Raw genomic sequence first — 17722 nt, 5'->3', positions numbered from 1 at the left:
CCACACTGTAGCCTTTTCTCCCCCTGCCCCCACACTGTAGCCTTTTCTCCCCCTGCCCCCACACTGTAACCCTTTACCCCCCTGCCTGCCGACCCCTTCTCCCCCTGCCTGCCCACCCCTTCTCCCCTTGCCTGCCCACCCCTTCTCCCCCTGCCCACCCACTGTAACCCTTTCTCACTTTGCCCTCACACTGTTACCAGCCCACACACTCCCTCCCTCACCTCTCCCACACACTGTCACCCTCACATCCTGTCTCTGCGTGTATGTGTATCTGTGTGTCCTTTTGTGTCAGTGTGTGTATATTTGTGTGTCTGTGTGTATCTGTGTACATGAGTGTCTGTTTATCTATGTGTGGGAAACTAGGTGTCATTTTGTGTATTGCTGTCAGGGTGTGTATTTGTGTGTGTGTATATGTGTATACACTTCACACATACTACATACAAAAAAACATGATTACATTAAAACACACATTGTGTATATGTATATTTTATAAACACAATACACACACTGCATCCACTACACACACACACACTGCATCCACTACACACGTACTGCAAACGCAAACATTACATACAAACACACACCGGCATTAAAACACAAATTATCTACAAACACCCCTTCATTCAAACACCAACACTCAAAAAGCACACCTGCATTTCAAGTCCGACACTACATACAAACACCCATGCATTCAGACGCAAACATTACAAACAAGTATACCACTACATTCCAATGGCAACAGTACATACAAATACACCCATATATGCACACATATACTTAATACAAAAACATGCTTACATTCAAACGCTCAAACACTGCTCACAAATATAACCCTGCAATGATAAGAAAATGGTAGATCCCCATCTGGTATAGCATTATTGAAATTCTCCGACAGATGGGGATCTACCTTTTGGCCACACTTGCACTAGAGGGGGGCCCAGAAAACATATTTGCACCAGGGCACTCTCTACATTAGTTCCACCACTGGGATAATCAATGTGAGGTGCCTGGATGAAAGAGCAGGACACAGCACTTCTGATTCTGAGTCTGTGAGTAAGCAGTTGTATGTCTCTAAAACTGATTGCCATGATGTGCAACGTTTCTGCCTCTAAAGCTGCCATGATATCCCAGAATTATGCCTCTAAAACCGACATGTTATGCTAATTTTATGCATCTAAAACTGATTGCCATGGTGTGCCAATTTTATGCTTTTAAAACGGATTGCCATGGTGTGCCAATTTTATGCATCTGACTGTTTGCCATGGTATGCCAATTGTATGCCTCTGAAGCGGATTGCCATGATGTGCCAAGTTTATGCATCTAAAAGTGATTACCGTAATATGCCAAGTTTATGCATCTAAAGCTTATTGCCATGCTGTGCCAAGTTTATGTATTTAAAGCTGCCATGATGTTCCAATTTTATGCCTCTAAAACTGATTGCCACGACGTTCTGAATTTATGCCTCTAAAGCTGGTTGCCATGGTGTGCCAATTGCAAGCCTCTAAAACTGATTGCTATGGTGTGCCAATTGTATGCACCTAAAGTTGCCATGATGTGCCAAGTTTATACATCTACAACTGATTGCCATGATGTACCAATTTTATGCATCTAAAGCTGATTGCCATGGTATGCCAATTGTATGCATCTAAAACGGATTGCTATAGTGTGCCAATTTTATGCATCTAAAGCTGACATAATGTTCCAATTGTATGCCTGTAAAGCTGATTGCCACGGTGTGTCAATTGTATGCATCTAAAGCGGATAGTGTGCCAATTGTATGCCTCTAAAGCGGTTTGCCATGGTGTGCCAGTTTTATGCCTCTAAAAGTAATTGTCATGGTGTGCCAATTGTGTGCATCTAAAGCGGATTGCTATGGCGTTCACTTTTTAAAATATGCATTAAAAGCAAGTGGGTCTCGAAAAATTACCGTTTTGAAAAGTGGGTCTCGGCCCATAAAAGTTTGGGAAGCCCTGCCATAGAGTCTTCAGGCTTGCAGTTGCAAGTAACTTTTAAGCCTGACTACTATTGTAGGACTTTAAAGAAAGAAATGTAATTTGTGCTTAACTATATTAAACATAGAAACATAGAATGTGACGGCAGATAAGAACCATTCGGCCCATCTAGTCTGCCCAGTTTTCTAAATACTTTCATTAGTCCCTGGCCTTATCTTGTAGTTAGGATAGCCTTATGCCTATCCCACGCATGCTTAAACTCCTTCACTGTGTTAACCTCTACCACTTCAGCTGGAAGGCTATTCCACGCATCCACTACCCTCTCAGTAAAGTAATACCTCCTGATATTATTTTTAAACCTTTGTCCCTCTAATTTAAGACTATGTCCTCTTGTTGTGGTAGTTTTTCTTCCTTTAAATATAGTCTCCTCCTTAACTGTGTTGATTCCCATTATGTATTTAAATGTTTCTATCATATCCCCCCTTAAAAACATTATATTTTATTACTAGCCCTAAACATTTGTATCTTGAAATAGAACAGGTTTATATATTAGATCTACAAGCAATTTTAATAGTAAACAATGACGAATATATATGGATGCACAGATCTATATGCATTATAAAAGTTGTACCCTCCACCGTTCAGGAAATTAACAAGACTTGGAGAAAGTTACCGTATTTTTCGCTCCATAAGACGCACTTTTTTTCCCCTCAAAAGTGAGGGGAAATGTCTGTGCGTCTTATGGAGCGAATGTGAAGCTTTACTTACCTGTCTTGTAGCGTGGGGGCAGCATAGCGCGCACCGCGGTACAGGATCTTCAATTTCAGGTTCCGGTTTCCGGCGGGACTGAAAGGAAGTGCGCAGTCCCGCCGGAAACCTGAACCTGAAATTGAAGTTCCAGTACCGCGGTGTGCGCTGTGAAGCCGGCCCACGCTACAAGACAGGTAAGTAATTATGGGACAAAAAGAGGAGGGGGGGGGGCACACTATGGGACAAGGGGAAGGGGGGTACTATGGGAGGGAAAGTGCACTATGGGACAAGGGGAGGGGGGGAGAACACTATGGGAGGAGGAGGGGTGAGAACACTATGGGAAGGGGAGAACACTATGGGGGGAGGAGGAGGGAGAACACTATGGGGGGAGGAAGGGTGAGAACACTATGGGAGGGGGAGAACACTATGGAAGGAAGGGGGGAGAACACTATGGGGGGAGGAGGAGGGGGGAGAACACTATGGGGAGGAGGAGGGGGGAGAACACTATGGGAGGAGGAGGGGGAAAACACTATGGGAGGAGGGGAGGGGGAGAACACTATGGGAGGAGCAGGGGGGAGAACACTATGGGGGGAGGAGGAGGGGGAGAACACTATGGGAGGAGGGGAGGGGGAGAACACTATGGGAGGAGGGGGGACACTATGGGGGAGGACGAGGGGGGAGAACACTATGGGAGGAGGGGGGAGAACACTATGGGGGGATGACGAGGGGGAGAACACTATGGGAGGAGGGGGGGAGAACACTATGGGGGAGGACAAGGGGGGAGAACACTATGGGAGGGGGAGAACACTATGGGAGGAGGGGAGAACACTATGGGAGGAGGAGGGGGGAGAACACTATGGGAGGGGAGGGGGGAACACTATGGGATGAGAACACTATTTGACAAGGGTATGGGGGTTAAAGAACACTATGGGACAGGGGAGGAGGGGTTAAAAATAACTATGGGACAGGGGAGGGGGCTTAAAAGATCTCTATGGGACAGGGGAGGGGGCTTAAAAGATCTCTATGGGACAGGGGAGGGGGGGGGGGTTAAAGATCATTATGGGACAGGAGAGGGGAGTGGGTGGTAAGGAACACTATGGGACAGGGGAGAAAAAAAAAATATTCTGAACAAACTTTCCCATAGTAAGAAACATGTTCAAAGGGGTTTCCTCCTCTAAAAACTAGGTGCGTCTTATGGTGTGGTGCGTCTTATGGAGCGAAAAATACGGTAATCTTTGAAAAGCATAAGATTAAACACAGCCAAAAAAACACTGAAAAAAACACCATATCGCCTTCTGCCAGTACCACACACGATGTAGAGAGCTATTCCATAAATAGCTTTGTTTTAAACGGTCTTTATTATACTTTGTTGCAACATAAGCACTGTAAATATGACAATAAGTTAATTCAGCATACACAGTTCTTATTTCTATTATAACTTAATGAAGCGACGGCAACTTTAAAAGCCCAGGAATGCAAGGAAATTAAATTATTATGGTAAATACTAATTAGAAAATATCAGCATTATTAAAATAAATATACTAAACTATTCTTTGCTTTCCAAAACAGTGAATGTTGAGAACACTGCGAGGTCCACTGTTTAATTCTTAAATTTTACCAGTACAAACATGAAAATTGATACAAAATGAGGGTCATCCTAGTCACTTAGCAGTGTATTCAATATACTCCTGAGAGGTACAGCTATTTACATACTAAGTGCTGTTTGTATTCATCACCCCCAAGAGCGTCCACTTAAAAACTTGTTTGAGTTCATGGCCACAGCATGACCTCTGACCCTTGTGTTAGCAAAAGTCCTGTCAAAGAGCTGTGATTGTTATCTATATACTCTGTCACACTGTGTGCGAGACTTATTTATTCAGCAGTTACAGATTAGTATACCATAACCCCACTTTAAACACCAATATTTATTCAAATGTTCACCCTAATTCAAAGATCACAACATTCTCATAAACTTTCAGAACCTTAAAAACTTAATTTACTGAGTCAGTGTTATCAAAAACGGGCCAGGACTAATGCGTGACAATGTAAGTAATTTCAAATGATTCAAAATTCTAATTTGCTTTTCTGTGCCATCAAAGAGGCAGTGTAAACCAATCTTTTGAAACAGAGCTTCAACATTTGTTACTTTATCTTTTTTAAAAAGAAGCAAATGTTTAAATGAAATATCTTGTCTGAATGGCTTTACATTAACATAGTGTTAGGAATACAAACTGTATTGAATCAGTGCTTTCCTATAGGGGATTTTGTTTGGAGTGATTATGCAAATACTGTAACTCTATTTGCTTATGGTAATACTGTATTGCCATTATACTTCCTGTTTACCTCCGACCTGGATGTAGCCTAACCTAATATGGTTCATCATACTGAAAGCCTGTAGTGTCTTTATTGCTACAACTGAAACAGATTTGAAGATGATGGTGATCCTCATGCAAAGCATGAGGACATCCAGTGTTGTTTCACGAAGTTAAGCTCAAACTGCAGGAAGCTCCTCTAGTGGCTGTCTGGTAGACAGCCCCTAGAGGCAGTCTTACCCCTTCAAGGTAACCAATGCAGTTTCTCTAAGGATTAAGTGGACTGGGACACTGCACCCAGACCACTTTAATGGCATGCAGCGCTCTGGGTGCCTATAGTGTCCCTATAAACAGGCATGTAGGTTTGGAGATATGTGGGTTTTTAAACTGACAGCTGATTGGGCTGATTGCCATAGCATATGCTTCAGCCAATCAGCAACACGGGTCAGTGCGGGACTAGGGCAGGAAAACCCCTTTAGGATTTCCTCCACTGACTACAAAGGAACATTCTGTGTCTAAATATAGGGATTCTTTTTTGTATGGACGTCTCAGAATATATTTTAATTTATTGTATTGCCATTAGAAGAATGATAGGCCCTGTGGACTCGGTCAGGAATGAAGCCTGTTGCCATGAGCCTTGAAGGGGTACTGGGGAAAATACAATTGAAACATTGACCACCAAGCAATCTTTATATACCTCTATATGCCTATTTATCTGTTGAGACACAATGTATAACATATTTGTTCAGCAGTATTATGTTAAACAGGTGTTTTACTTTAATAAAAACAATAATGTTTTAACCATTTCTTTTTTTTGCCAGAGGCAAAAGAAAATGAGGGGGGATATATTAATGTCCTTTATTCATATTGAGCAGCAGATACATTTGTAGTGTGCTGCTTATCTTCTATAATTAGACATATATATATATATATATATATATATATATATATATATATATATATATATATATATCCTCTAAAATATGTTTGACAAGCATCACGGTTTCTCAAGAATTACTCAAATAATTATAACCACTATACTGTCTTGGTTATATTGCAAGGAGTACCCTAGCTCCATTTCCTGTTAATGGGGCAAACATGTAATGGCATGTGACATGCATTCAGCTAAGGGAGAATTGCAGAAGCCAGATGTCGATCCAGTGGTCATTCTATGGCTCAGAATCAGCTGATCACTCTCAAACAATGAATTATATATATATATATATATATATATATATATATATATATATATATATATATAGAGAGAGAGAGAGAGAGAGAGAGAGAGAGAGAGAGAGAGAGAGAGAGAGAGAGAGAGCCAGAGAGAGAAAGAATAGGCATAGAATTTAAATTATCCAGCCCGGAACTCTTGGCATGGCTTAGCTAATGACATACTAATGACGCTGTCAGAGATTTAGTTACATCTTTGGCAGCAATATAATCTATCTATGTATGTGCAGCATTTCATACAGCTGCACATACAGACTCCAAACATCATGACCTATCCAAATCCACCTTTAACATTTTTACATCATGACAACCCTTTCATATTTTAACAGGGATTGTCGGAATGATGAGAGCATATTCTTTATCTTAAAATGTTATTACTTTACCCTTGTTCACATTGCACCTAAGTTACTTTATGATTTATTTTAAGTATTTTGTTATAATAATAAGTATACCTATATCCATTTAAATTGTATATGAACGATGTGTATGGCCAGTTAATTATACACTGCTCAAAAAAAAAAAAAGGGAACACTTAAACAACACAATGTAACTCCAAGTCAATCACACTTCTGTGAAATCAAACTGTCCACTTAGGAAGCAACCCTGAGTGACAATCAATTTCACATGCTGTTGTGCAAATGGGATAGACAACAGGTGGAAATTATAGGCAATTAGCAAGACACCCCCAATAAAGGAGTGGTTCTACAACCCACACAAGTGACTCGGGTAGTGCAGCTCAACCAGGATGGCACATCAATGCGAGCTGTGACAAGAAGGTTTGCTGTGTCTGTCAGCGTAGTGTCCAGAGCATGGAGGCGCTACCAGGGCCGGACTGGGGATACAAAGCAGCCCTGGAAAAAAAAATCTATGCCAGCCCCATAAGTCATTGCGCCATATATTGTCGCATGTAATATGTAAGGCTATGTCTTGCCACCCCAGATAATAGAGTTATGTTATATATATATATATATATATATATATATATATATAGCTTTTTCTAATATAATATATTGGTCCTTTCAGAGTAAAACATTTAATTATACAGTAAGCATACTCACATGCAGACACAGACAATCTCACTGACACACACAAGCTCATTGATACACAGCCTCATAGACAAACAATTTCACTAATATACATAAGCTCATTGACATAAAAACCCAAGCTCACTCACTAGCAGGCACACACACACACACGCAAGCAAGCAAGCTCACTAGCAGGCGCACACACACACAGCTTAATGTAGTGTTTCTGGTGTCTATAGCCTGTCCCTGCAGGCTTTTGAATGTAAACACTGACTTTGCAGAGAAAAGGCAGTGTTTACATTGCTTCCTAGTGACACCTCTAGTGACACTCAGACGGTCACTAGAGGCGCTTCCTGTGTCGGTGCGGATTGGCTGAGATCATCAAGCTTGATGATCTCAGTCATAGAGGCAGAGACCAGCACGACGTTGGAAAAAAAAAAAAAAGGTGAGTAAAACATTATTTTTAAAAACACACACAGACACCACAACTGACACACACACACACACACACCATGACAGACACACACACCATGATACAGACACACAGCATGACACCGACAGACACACACACACAGCATGACACAGACAGACACACAGCATGACACAGACAGACACACAGCATGACACAGACAGACACACCGCATGACACAGACAGACACACCGCGTGACACAGACAGACACACCGCATGACACAGACAGACACACCGCATGACACAGACAGACACACCGCATGACACAGACAGACACACAGCATGACACAGAAAGACACACCGCATGACACAGACAGACACACAGCATGACACAGACAGACACACAGCATGACACAGACAGACACACAGCATGACACAGACAGAGACACAGCATGACACAGACAGACACACCGCATGACACAGACAGACACACAGCATGACACAGACAGACACACAGCATGACACAGACAGAGACACAGCATGACACAGACTCACACACAGCATGACACAGATAGAGACACAGCATGACACAGACTCACACACAGCATGACACAGACAGACACACAGCATGACACAGACAGACACACAGCATGACACAGACACACACACACAGCATGACACAGACACACACCATGACACAAACAGACACACACACACACAGCATGAGACACACACACACACACACAGCATGACAGACACACACACACAGCATGACAGACACACACACACATCATGACAGACAGACACACACACACAGTGACAGACAGACACACACACACAGCATGACAGACACACACACACAGCATGACAGACACACACACACACAGCATGACACACACACACACAGCATGACAGACACACACACACACAGCATGACAGACACACACACACACAGCATGACAGACACACACACTGACATACATACTTTTTGGTACCTGTGGGTGGGCAGACTGCTGTGTTGGCGGCCGCAGGGAGAACTTGATTGGCGGCCGCAGGGGAAGCTCTTCTGGGCCGGCGGCCGGTGGGGGAGCAGGCTGTTCTGGGGGAGCAGGCTGTTCTGTCTCTGCTCCCCCTCCCTCGCGGGCTAGAAAGAGACCGGAGCCGGAATATGACGTCATATTCCGGCTCCGGTCTCATTAAGCTGCGCGCGAGGGAGGGGGAGCAGAGACAGAACAGCCTGCTCCCCCAGAACAGCCTGCTCCCCCACCGGCCGCCGGCCCAGAAGAGCTTCCCCTGCGGCCGCCAATCAAGTTCTCCCTGCGGCCGCAGGTCACCCCGGCCCCAGGTGCCGACGGCCCACCGGGAAATTTCCCGGTATCCCGGTGGGCCAGTCCGGCCCTGGGCGCTACCAGGATACAGGCCAGTACATCAGGAGATGTGGAGGAGGCCGTAGGAGGGCAACAACCAAGCAGCAGGACCGCTACCTCTGCCTTTGTGCAAGGAGGAACACTGCCAGAGCCCTGCAAAATGACCTCCAGCAGGCCACAAACGTGCATGTGTCTGCTCAAACGGTCAGAAACAGACTCCATGAGGGTGGTATGAGGGCCCGACGTCCACAGGTGGGGATTGTGCTTGCAGCCCAACACCGTGCAGGACGTTTGGCATTTCCCAGAGAACACCAAGATTGGAAAATTCGCCACTGGCGCCCTGTGCTCTTCACAGATGAAAACAGGTTCACACTGAGCACATGTGACAGACGTGACAGAGTCTGCTGCCTGCAACATCCTCCAGCATGAAGAATATTTAATTCATTCAGATCTAGGATGTGTTATTTTTGTGTTCCCTTTATTTTTTTGAGCAGTGTATATAAGTTTAATTATAAAATGCATAGAGATGGGTTCCCTTTCACTGATTTTGCTACCATTGGTTTGGCAGTGGTTATAGTTTGTTGGATGTGGTACATCCCTTTGTGCTTGGCAACACCACTTCCTGTGTGGGGAAAGTGTACACTGTTGGCAGTCAGAATCTGGATCCTAGTTGGCCATGTGTGCATTTATTAATTGCTCGAATTATGCACATGAGATTATGGCATTATATAAATGACGTACATAAGCTTCAAATCCCATTCTTCAGCTGTCATATATATGTCATAAATACATTCTACAAAACCCCATTAATTAGATTCTTCTCAGTCTGACAAGTATGATGTATTTTGTTCCAGTAAATGGGAATCCACTGACATATGGAGGCTTCAGTTTTGGGTCCTTACCCTAGGGGTTAAGAACTACCATGCTAGCTCAATTCAATGAAATAACTTAGAGATTGAAACAAGATTTTGGCATACTGTGCGTGACAGAGTCATTTTAGGATTTCAAATATATTTTTTTGCAATTAATAATAGGACAACATTTTACAGAAAACAGACATGTTGTGGGAGCAGTATTTTGTTTATTATAAAAAGCCAACACCCTTCCTTTGCTGGCAACATTGGTTACTATTTGTGTACTGTAAATATGGTCTCTAGTTACATCATATTTACCTCCAACTATTTGGAATTAAGCTTCATGCTTGAAAAGAACAGCATGGAGCCGTGGCCTTATCTGATCTCTAGCTAATATTTCCTTCCTTCCCTCTGTAAGAAAGAGGAAATAGTTTAGATGAAAACATGAGGGACAGACAATAAAGACCCCGATACATCAAGCTGACAGACCTTTAGCAGAAAGTGACAGATTGCTGTGCCAAATTTCCAGTGCCTCATGCAATACCCAGAACAACTTTACATATGTGGATGCTAATGCCTTCTCTTTAGTGATAGACAATAACAATCACACAATGCAGTTGTTTTACATATATCCCTATGGGCATGAAAGAAATAAACAACTTCTGACGTTCAACAATGTGAAAATGTAGGAATACAGATGTCAGCATTATGATTTTACGATTTTATTCAATAAGAACTGAATCCCAGAAACTTGTATTACTTAATATGGATTTTTTGCTTAGACACATGACTTCTCTGGACTCCAAATGTTCACCGTATCAGTTTGACATCAGTGAAGACCTGACATTAACTTTATTCACTTATATCTGTCTGTCCATCTCTCTAGCTATACACCTATCTGTCTATCTATCTATCTATAGATCCATCCATCCATCCATCCAATAAATTAACAATTAAAATAAACTTACCAAAATAAACCCCAAACCCTATCATATCTTACAATACCCCTGGTATTCCATTGTTTATCTGGAGAAAGAATGTCCAATGGGGGAAAGTGACATTGCACTAATGCAGAGGAGCAATTCACATGAATGCATGAGAACACTGTGTTCTCATAGTACATCCTGTACATCCATTTAATATGTTACTGAATTCATTACTGCACATGTGCACTTGATTGGTATTTCTAATACCATAAGAGTGCAGGGATGCATGGGAATAGGCAAAGTGATGTCAAAGACATGGGGATAGAGTGAAAAGAGGACATAAAGCTAAATTTCATGCCGCTTTCCACATTTTTTTATGGAGCAAAACCACCTGGGAATTCTGTCATTGTGAAAATAATGCATGAAAAACATCACTTAATTTGATATTTAACAAAGTTCACTTGCATAGCTGCTGAAGATTACATGGAGATAAAATGACAAGTATAGAGAACCAGGAAATCTATGCAATAATGCAGGTATTTAAGATGACTAACTTTAACTAGCTAGAGGCACACAAATGAGAAACCACCAATATTTTACCCGAATCACTATTTATTGGGTTGTATGTTACAAAGAAGGTTCAACCATAAGGCAACCAATGAAGAATGAAATGGGTCCCCCAAACTGGTAACCAGCATAAGGCCCTGTAGGATTCTAATCCTTCCCTGATACGTTAACTGTATTTATCTAAATAATAAAAAAGCTAGTTGTAGCGGAGCGGCAATATTAAATCCCACGATCTCCGCTAGTAGTAAAGGTAATCCACAGTCAGCGCTGAAAAGTAAAGCAATATCCCAAATCCCCCAGTAACCGGACGAAACACAGTTCTGGAAGTCAACTGAGGTCTTTATTCACAGCTTCCAGTATTTATGCAAGTCCCCATGCAAGGGGTTTCCTTACTGACATAGCAGGGGTAATACAGTAAGGGACTACATGGGGGACTTAACATTTGGAGCATTTCTCCCATCAGGCACTGCTGCACGAGAGGGATACTCCCACTGGAATATACTGTTAAGTGGATTATCCCTCCGTACAGCAGAACCGGCATTTTACATTTAAATTCACCACTTGTACAATATTCATGTTATTCTGACGAACGGACGTTCGGTAGATAGCTGGGGTCTGAGTGCACCTTTCGTGAGAGTACCGCTCAGATCCCAGCTAAAACAACCGAACGCCGCACAAAATACACTTTATTATTAAGGTCGTCTGAAAGTACCGAACACCGATGGGGAACCACAATAGGAGAAGACCGGAGCTCCCGAACGGCCTGGAAGTACAGCGGTGTTTGTGCCGTCGAGTAGCCATTTTCAGTTCCAGGCGCTCGACGACAAAACACCGCTGGGAAGACAAAGGATCCAAGATGGCCGACCGCCGCGTGGTTGGTAGTTGAACGACGTCCACCCAGGAAAGCACTTAACTACCGATTGCAACAATGTTGCCATCTGGTAATTGGTGCCACATGACCCTCAGTGTGTGGGCTTGGGTTCGGTACTTAGTTCGTTTCACGAACAGCCGGTAAAGTTGCTGTTCGTGAAACAACCATGTAAATGCTAGCGGCTTTCGGCTGCTAGCATACGAATGCTATAGGGATTACATGCAAACATACATTTCAATACAGAATGCAAAGTACATTCAAACAGAATAGTATAATTAGGTATCAATTCTCCTGAAAAAAAAGTCCATAAATCATGTTTGAAACTCTGGATTTAAATATGAAATGTTGATTTTTATGTGAACTGTAAAATATCAACTATTCTAATATATTTACAACTCGGCTACTTTGGTCTGTATTTTATCATTTTTATTTATATAAAATTTTCAAATGTATAATGCATTGCTGAAACGGTAAGAATCTAAATCTGATTAGTGTGAAAAACTCAACAATTATTTTGAAAGGAAAGCCAGTGCATGTAAACACATCTATACGTATCAGTACATTAAGACATAACACAGACACCTCCATCGAGCTGTGAGGAAGTTTGTTTCAAGATCTCACGGGTCATTTCCAATTACTACGTTTTCCCGCAGATGAAACCAGGCATTCTTTATTATTTCTGGCAAGCAATGCATTTAAAACAAAACACTGGATATCAGGTATTTAAAGTTTTGCCTGACACCTTTCATCAACAGGAAAGAAAGATTTTTTTTCAATTAAATTCAAATTGTTCTTCTAGAAATAAGTAAAGACTGAGATCTGGGTAGAAAGGCACCATCTTTTAAAAGTGTTTATCAGTTCTACTTATCTTGATAGAAAACAAAACAAACAAAAAACACAATTTGCGGAAAAAAAAGTATCTTTTCAGCATTCTATATGTTTATATCACAGTTTTTCATCGTAGGGTATATAGCATATCATCACAGAAAACTATATTGGGTTTTTTTATTAAGACAAATTCTAAAGCAGAATTCAAAAAGTGTAGCAATCATTATGGAAGTCAATGGAATCTTCCCTCTCCTTGATCGACTATTAGAACTTTGTCCTATATTTCCAAAATTATCATATTAAGAAACAAATTAAGCATTTCCTCATTAACCAGTTATTATCTATGTCACAGTAAGATAATACATTTAACATCAGTTAACATCAGTTCTCTGGCACATAGAGAGGCCTGGATTTGCCACGATTGTTGCAAATGTGTGTTCTTTCCTCACCATCCAGGGTTAGTTCCCTAGTGTCCCACATCTGGATGGACAAATCACCTTGCATGATAATCATCAGTCACCCTCATGCTACACAAAGTAATCCATGGACATGAGCCATTAGCCCATGTTGGGAACTCTGAGAGAGACCAGCCAGAGTTCATACACACACCAGGCCGACATGTTCCCTTTCAGGAAACTGTCCACGTTTTGTGGAGACCTGCTACTTGTTGTCATCCCATGGTGGCTCACTCTCCCAGACATCTAGATCCCTATTTCCCATTGTTTGGAGATACTGATTTCATGAGATTACAATATCATACCTTTTAAGAGTTCCTGTTTAGGAGGGACAGTCACTACTTTGATTAATTCCAGTTGCTGCTTGTTTATTTCTCAAACACAATATTGCACATATGCATATGCTAAAAGACATACCTTAGAATAGGCTATCAGTAGTCCATACACCAAAATGTTCGACTTTTTTGCTTCCTTTGCAAGTTGACGGATTCCAGTTAGTGTTTGTGTATCACTGCTACAACAATTTGGAACAGTTAACTGGATCTAAACAAGAAAACAGGGTTTGTTAATGGTCTATTTCAAGACAAATTCTGAGTTTTTAAAATGCTCTTCGCATACAGAGCAATTGTATACAGATTATTAAAGAGATCTGTCAAAGGGATGAAAGTCAGAAACATCAGCCTGTCTCTGTAAACCGTAAACTTAGTAGACTGGTTCAAAATGAGAAAAGTGCTTGTGCATTACTAATAATGTTATTAAATAACTAATCATTTTCTTTCATGGAGTGCGGGTTACATGGCCTGTGGCTGAGCTTGCATATTGAATTCACAGGCATATGGAAAAGGTGGATTTATATTAAAGGAACACTCTAGCACCAAAACCATTACACAGTATTACAGTACGCTGTAGTTGTTATGGTGCTAAGAGTGCACCGGCACTACTCCACTGTAATTTGTCAAACAGATTTACAATGGTTTGACTTCATACCTGGGTTCTACAGGGTGTCAATTCCTGCCTCCATTACTCCTGACAGAGAGCTGAAAGCTCCTGAGTTTCAATTGACTCTCCTGAGCTGAGCGCTGCAATGTAGGGCAAGCTCATTGGCTGAGAGTATTAGCTGATCCCTCTAGAGCAGCGTTTCCCAATTGGTGTTCCATGGAACCCTAGCGTTCTGTGAGAACAAAATTGGGGTTCCGCAGCAATTCGCCAGAACCAAGATGGCCGCCGCTACGTTCTGTTCTTGGAAGGTAGTAAGCAGCATAGATTGCGCAGCCACGATCTCATAAGAGATCACGGGATCGCGATCCTAAGCCTGTCTTGCCGTCAGCCCGCCTTGCCGTCAGCACTCCCTGCTGTCAACCAGCCCAGCCATCAGACAGACCGCCCTGTCATCAAAGAGCCCGCCCAGCCGTCAGCCAACCCGCCCTGCCATCAGCCAGCCCGCCCTGCTGTCAGCCATTTCCTATCACTCATGGTAGAGAGTGATAGAAAGTGGACCTGAAAGTGCAAGCTCTTTTATGGGCATTGAAATTGTTTGTTGAAAGGCTCTGTTAGGTAACGACATAGAAAGCTCTGTTAGGTAGGGGACATTGAAATTCTCTGTTAGGGACATTGAAAGGCTCTGTTAGGTAGGGACATCGAAAGCTCTGTTTGGTAGGGACATTGCAATTCTCTGTTAGGGGCATTAAAAGGCTCTGTTAGGTAGGGACATTGAAATTCTCTGTTAGGGGCATTGAAAGATTGTTAGGGGCATTAAAGGGCTCTGTTAGGTAGGGACATTGAAATTCTCTGTTAGGGACATTAAAAGGCTCTGTCAGGGGCATTGAAAGACTTTTTTACTTATTTAGAAATTATTTTTTATATATACATATATATATATATATATATATATATACACACACATATATATATATATATCTATATATATATATATATAGATATATATATATATATTCTGCTTACTATCTTTAGTAATCAGTTCTATACACACAAAAAAAACATTATTTTTGCTACAAAAATCGGAGCTGTTAGCAAAACAAGTGAGATCTGTATTAAAGTATTTGTTTTACTCCAAGACTGAGGCATTTAAGTTAAATTCTTTCTAAGAGCTTTGTAAAATCAGCATCCTTTACAGTCAGGTAGTGAGATCTGTTTCAAAGTGTTCAAATCTTTTTGCTCCAAGTCTGACTCAAAAGTACAAAGATAAAGACAATGATTTTTTTCAAGCGAAAGTTAAAGGAGTATCAGAAGAGTAAACCGTTTTTGAGCAAACAATTTAAAAATGATAATGCAAAAGCCACAGAGGCTTCATACAGAATGAGTTACCGCATAGCACTTGCCAGAGAAGCACACACAATTGGGGAATCACTAACAAAATAATGTGCAAAAGAAATAGTGTCATGTATTTTAAGTGAGAAGTTGAGTAAAAAAAATTGAAGCTGTGCCCCTTTCCAACAATACAGTTTTGCGCCGTATGCATGATCTTGCTGATGACATCCATACTGAACTAATTTCTCGACTGCATCAATGTGATAGGTACTCACTGCAATTAGACGAGTCCAAAGATGTTGCCGGACTTTCAATTTTGTTGGTTTTTGTTAGATATTATTTTGACAAACAGATTGAACAAGACTTGCTTCTGTGTGAAACTCATACCACTGGTGAGAACATCTTTAACTGTATCCAGAAGTTCATGAACACACACAGTATAAATTGGGACATATGTGTAGATGTGTGCAGTGATGGTGCCAAAGTAATGATTGGAAAAGTGTCAGGCGCTGTAACACGAATAAGAAATGTAGAAAAAAAACAGCATCAGTTCTCACTGACATGCACTGGTAGCTAAAAATATTTCAATCTCACTTAAAATTGTGCTAGACAAATCAGTCTAGATTATTAAAATTACAGTCACGACTATTTAAAATTATATATGAAGATATGTATGGGTAGTCAACACTCTGCTCTGCTTTTGCATTCAGAAGTCTGTTGGCTATCACGAGGTAAAGTCCTTGTTAGAATGTTTGAATTGCATCAAGAGTTGTTTGCATATTTCCAGGATCATAAATTTGGATTATCTGATTGATTAACAAACATTTTGTGGTTATCCAAAGTAGCAGATCTTGCAGACATATTCACAAAATGAAATGATGTATGTTTATCACTCCAGGGAAAAAAACACTAATATTTTTAATGCAAGAGATAATATATTTTCACTGTCTCGTAAGCTGCAATTTTGGACCTCATCTGTTGAGCAAAATAATTTGAACTCTTTGCCAACACTTAAAGGACCACTATAGTGCCAGAAAAACAAACTCGTTTTCCTGGCACTATAAGATCTTTGGGTCCACCCCACCCCCAGGGTCCCACTCTTGCCAGACTGAAGGGGGATGAAGAGGTTAAACTTTTACCTTTCTCCAGCGCCGGGCTCCCTCGGCGCTGGGGAACTCTCCTCCCTCTTCCGACGTCAGCACTAAATGTGCATGCGCGGCAAGAGCCGCGTGCGCATTCAAATAGTCCATAGGAAAGCATTTGTTAATGCTTTCCTATGGACGTTCGCGTCTTCTCACTGTGATTTTCACAGTTAGAATCGCAGAAGCGCCTCTAGCAGCTGTCAATGAGACAGCCACTAGAGGCTGGATTAACCCTATTGTAAACATAGCAGTTTCTTTGAAACTGCTATGTTTACAGCTGCAGGGTTAACCCTAGATGGACCTGGCACCAAGACCACTTAATTGAGCTGAAGTGGTCTGGGTGCCTATAGTGGTCCTTTAAGGATTTTCTTGAAGAATCAGAAATTAAACTTGAAGATGAATCTTTGCAATATAATCACATCCATTAGTCAGTATTTTCCATTCTTGAATGAAAACAATAATGAGTGGGTTCAAAATCCATTCATAAAAGACAAGCCAGACAATTTTTCTGATGTAGATTTTGAGTATCTGATCGACATAACGCCTGACAGTCAACTAACCCAAAAATTTCAAGAAGCTTCTCTTATTGCTTTTTGGGGTGATTTACACGAAGAATACCAAGAATTGTCCAAGCGGGCAATCAAAGTTCTGTTGCCATTCGCCAGCACGTACTTATGTGAAACTGGATTCTCGCTTTACTCTGCAACAAAAACAACACATCGAAATCGACTTGACGCAAGTGCAGTCATGCAAATACAATTTTAA

The 17722-nt window shown here is 41.5% G+C and overlaps 1 protein-coding gene across 2 annotated transcripts in view; it reads right to left on the bottom strand.

Annotated features, from left to right (window-relative positions):
* CRPPA (CDP-L-ribitol pyrophosphorylase A) overlaps nucleotides 1-17722 on the bottom strand; it is a 348505-nt gene that overhangs the window by 88687 nt on the left and 242096 nt on the right. For both annotated transcript variants that reach the window (XM_063450737.1, XM_063450738.1), the window contains exon 9: nucleotides 13965-14090. In XM_063450737.1, the coding sequence (XP_063306807.1) occupies nucleotides 13965-14090 (126 nt within the window). The remainder of the gene's footprint in view (nucleotides 1-13964; nucleotides 14091-17722) is intronic.

This window comes from Pelobates fuscus, chromosome 4 (assembly GCF_036172605.1).
Source record: "Pelobates fuscus isolate aPelFus1 chromosome 4, aPelFus1.pri, whole genome shotgun sequence".
Lineage (NCBI taxonomy): Eukaryota > Metazoa > Chordata > Amphibia > Anura > Pelobatidae > Pelobates > Pelobates fuscus.
Note: the sequence above shows the minus strand (reverse complement) of the source record. Positions and strands in the feature narration are given on the sequence as shown.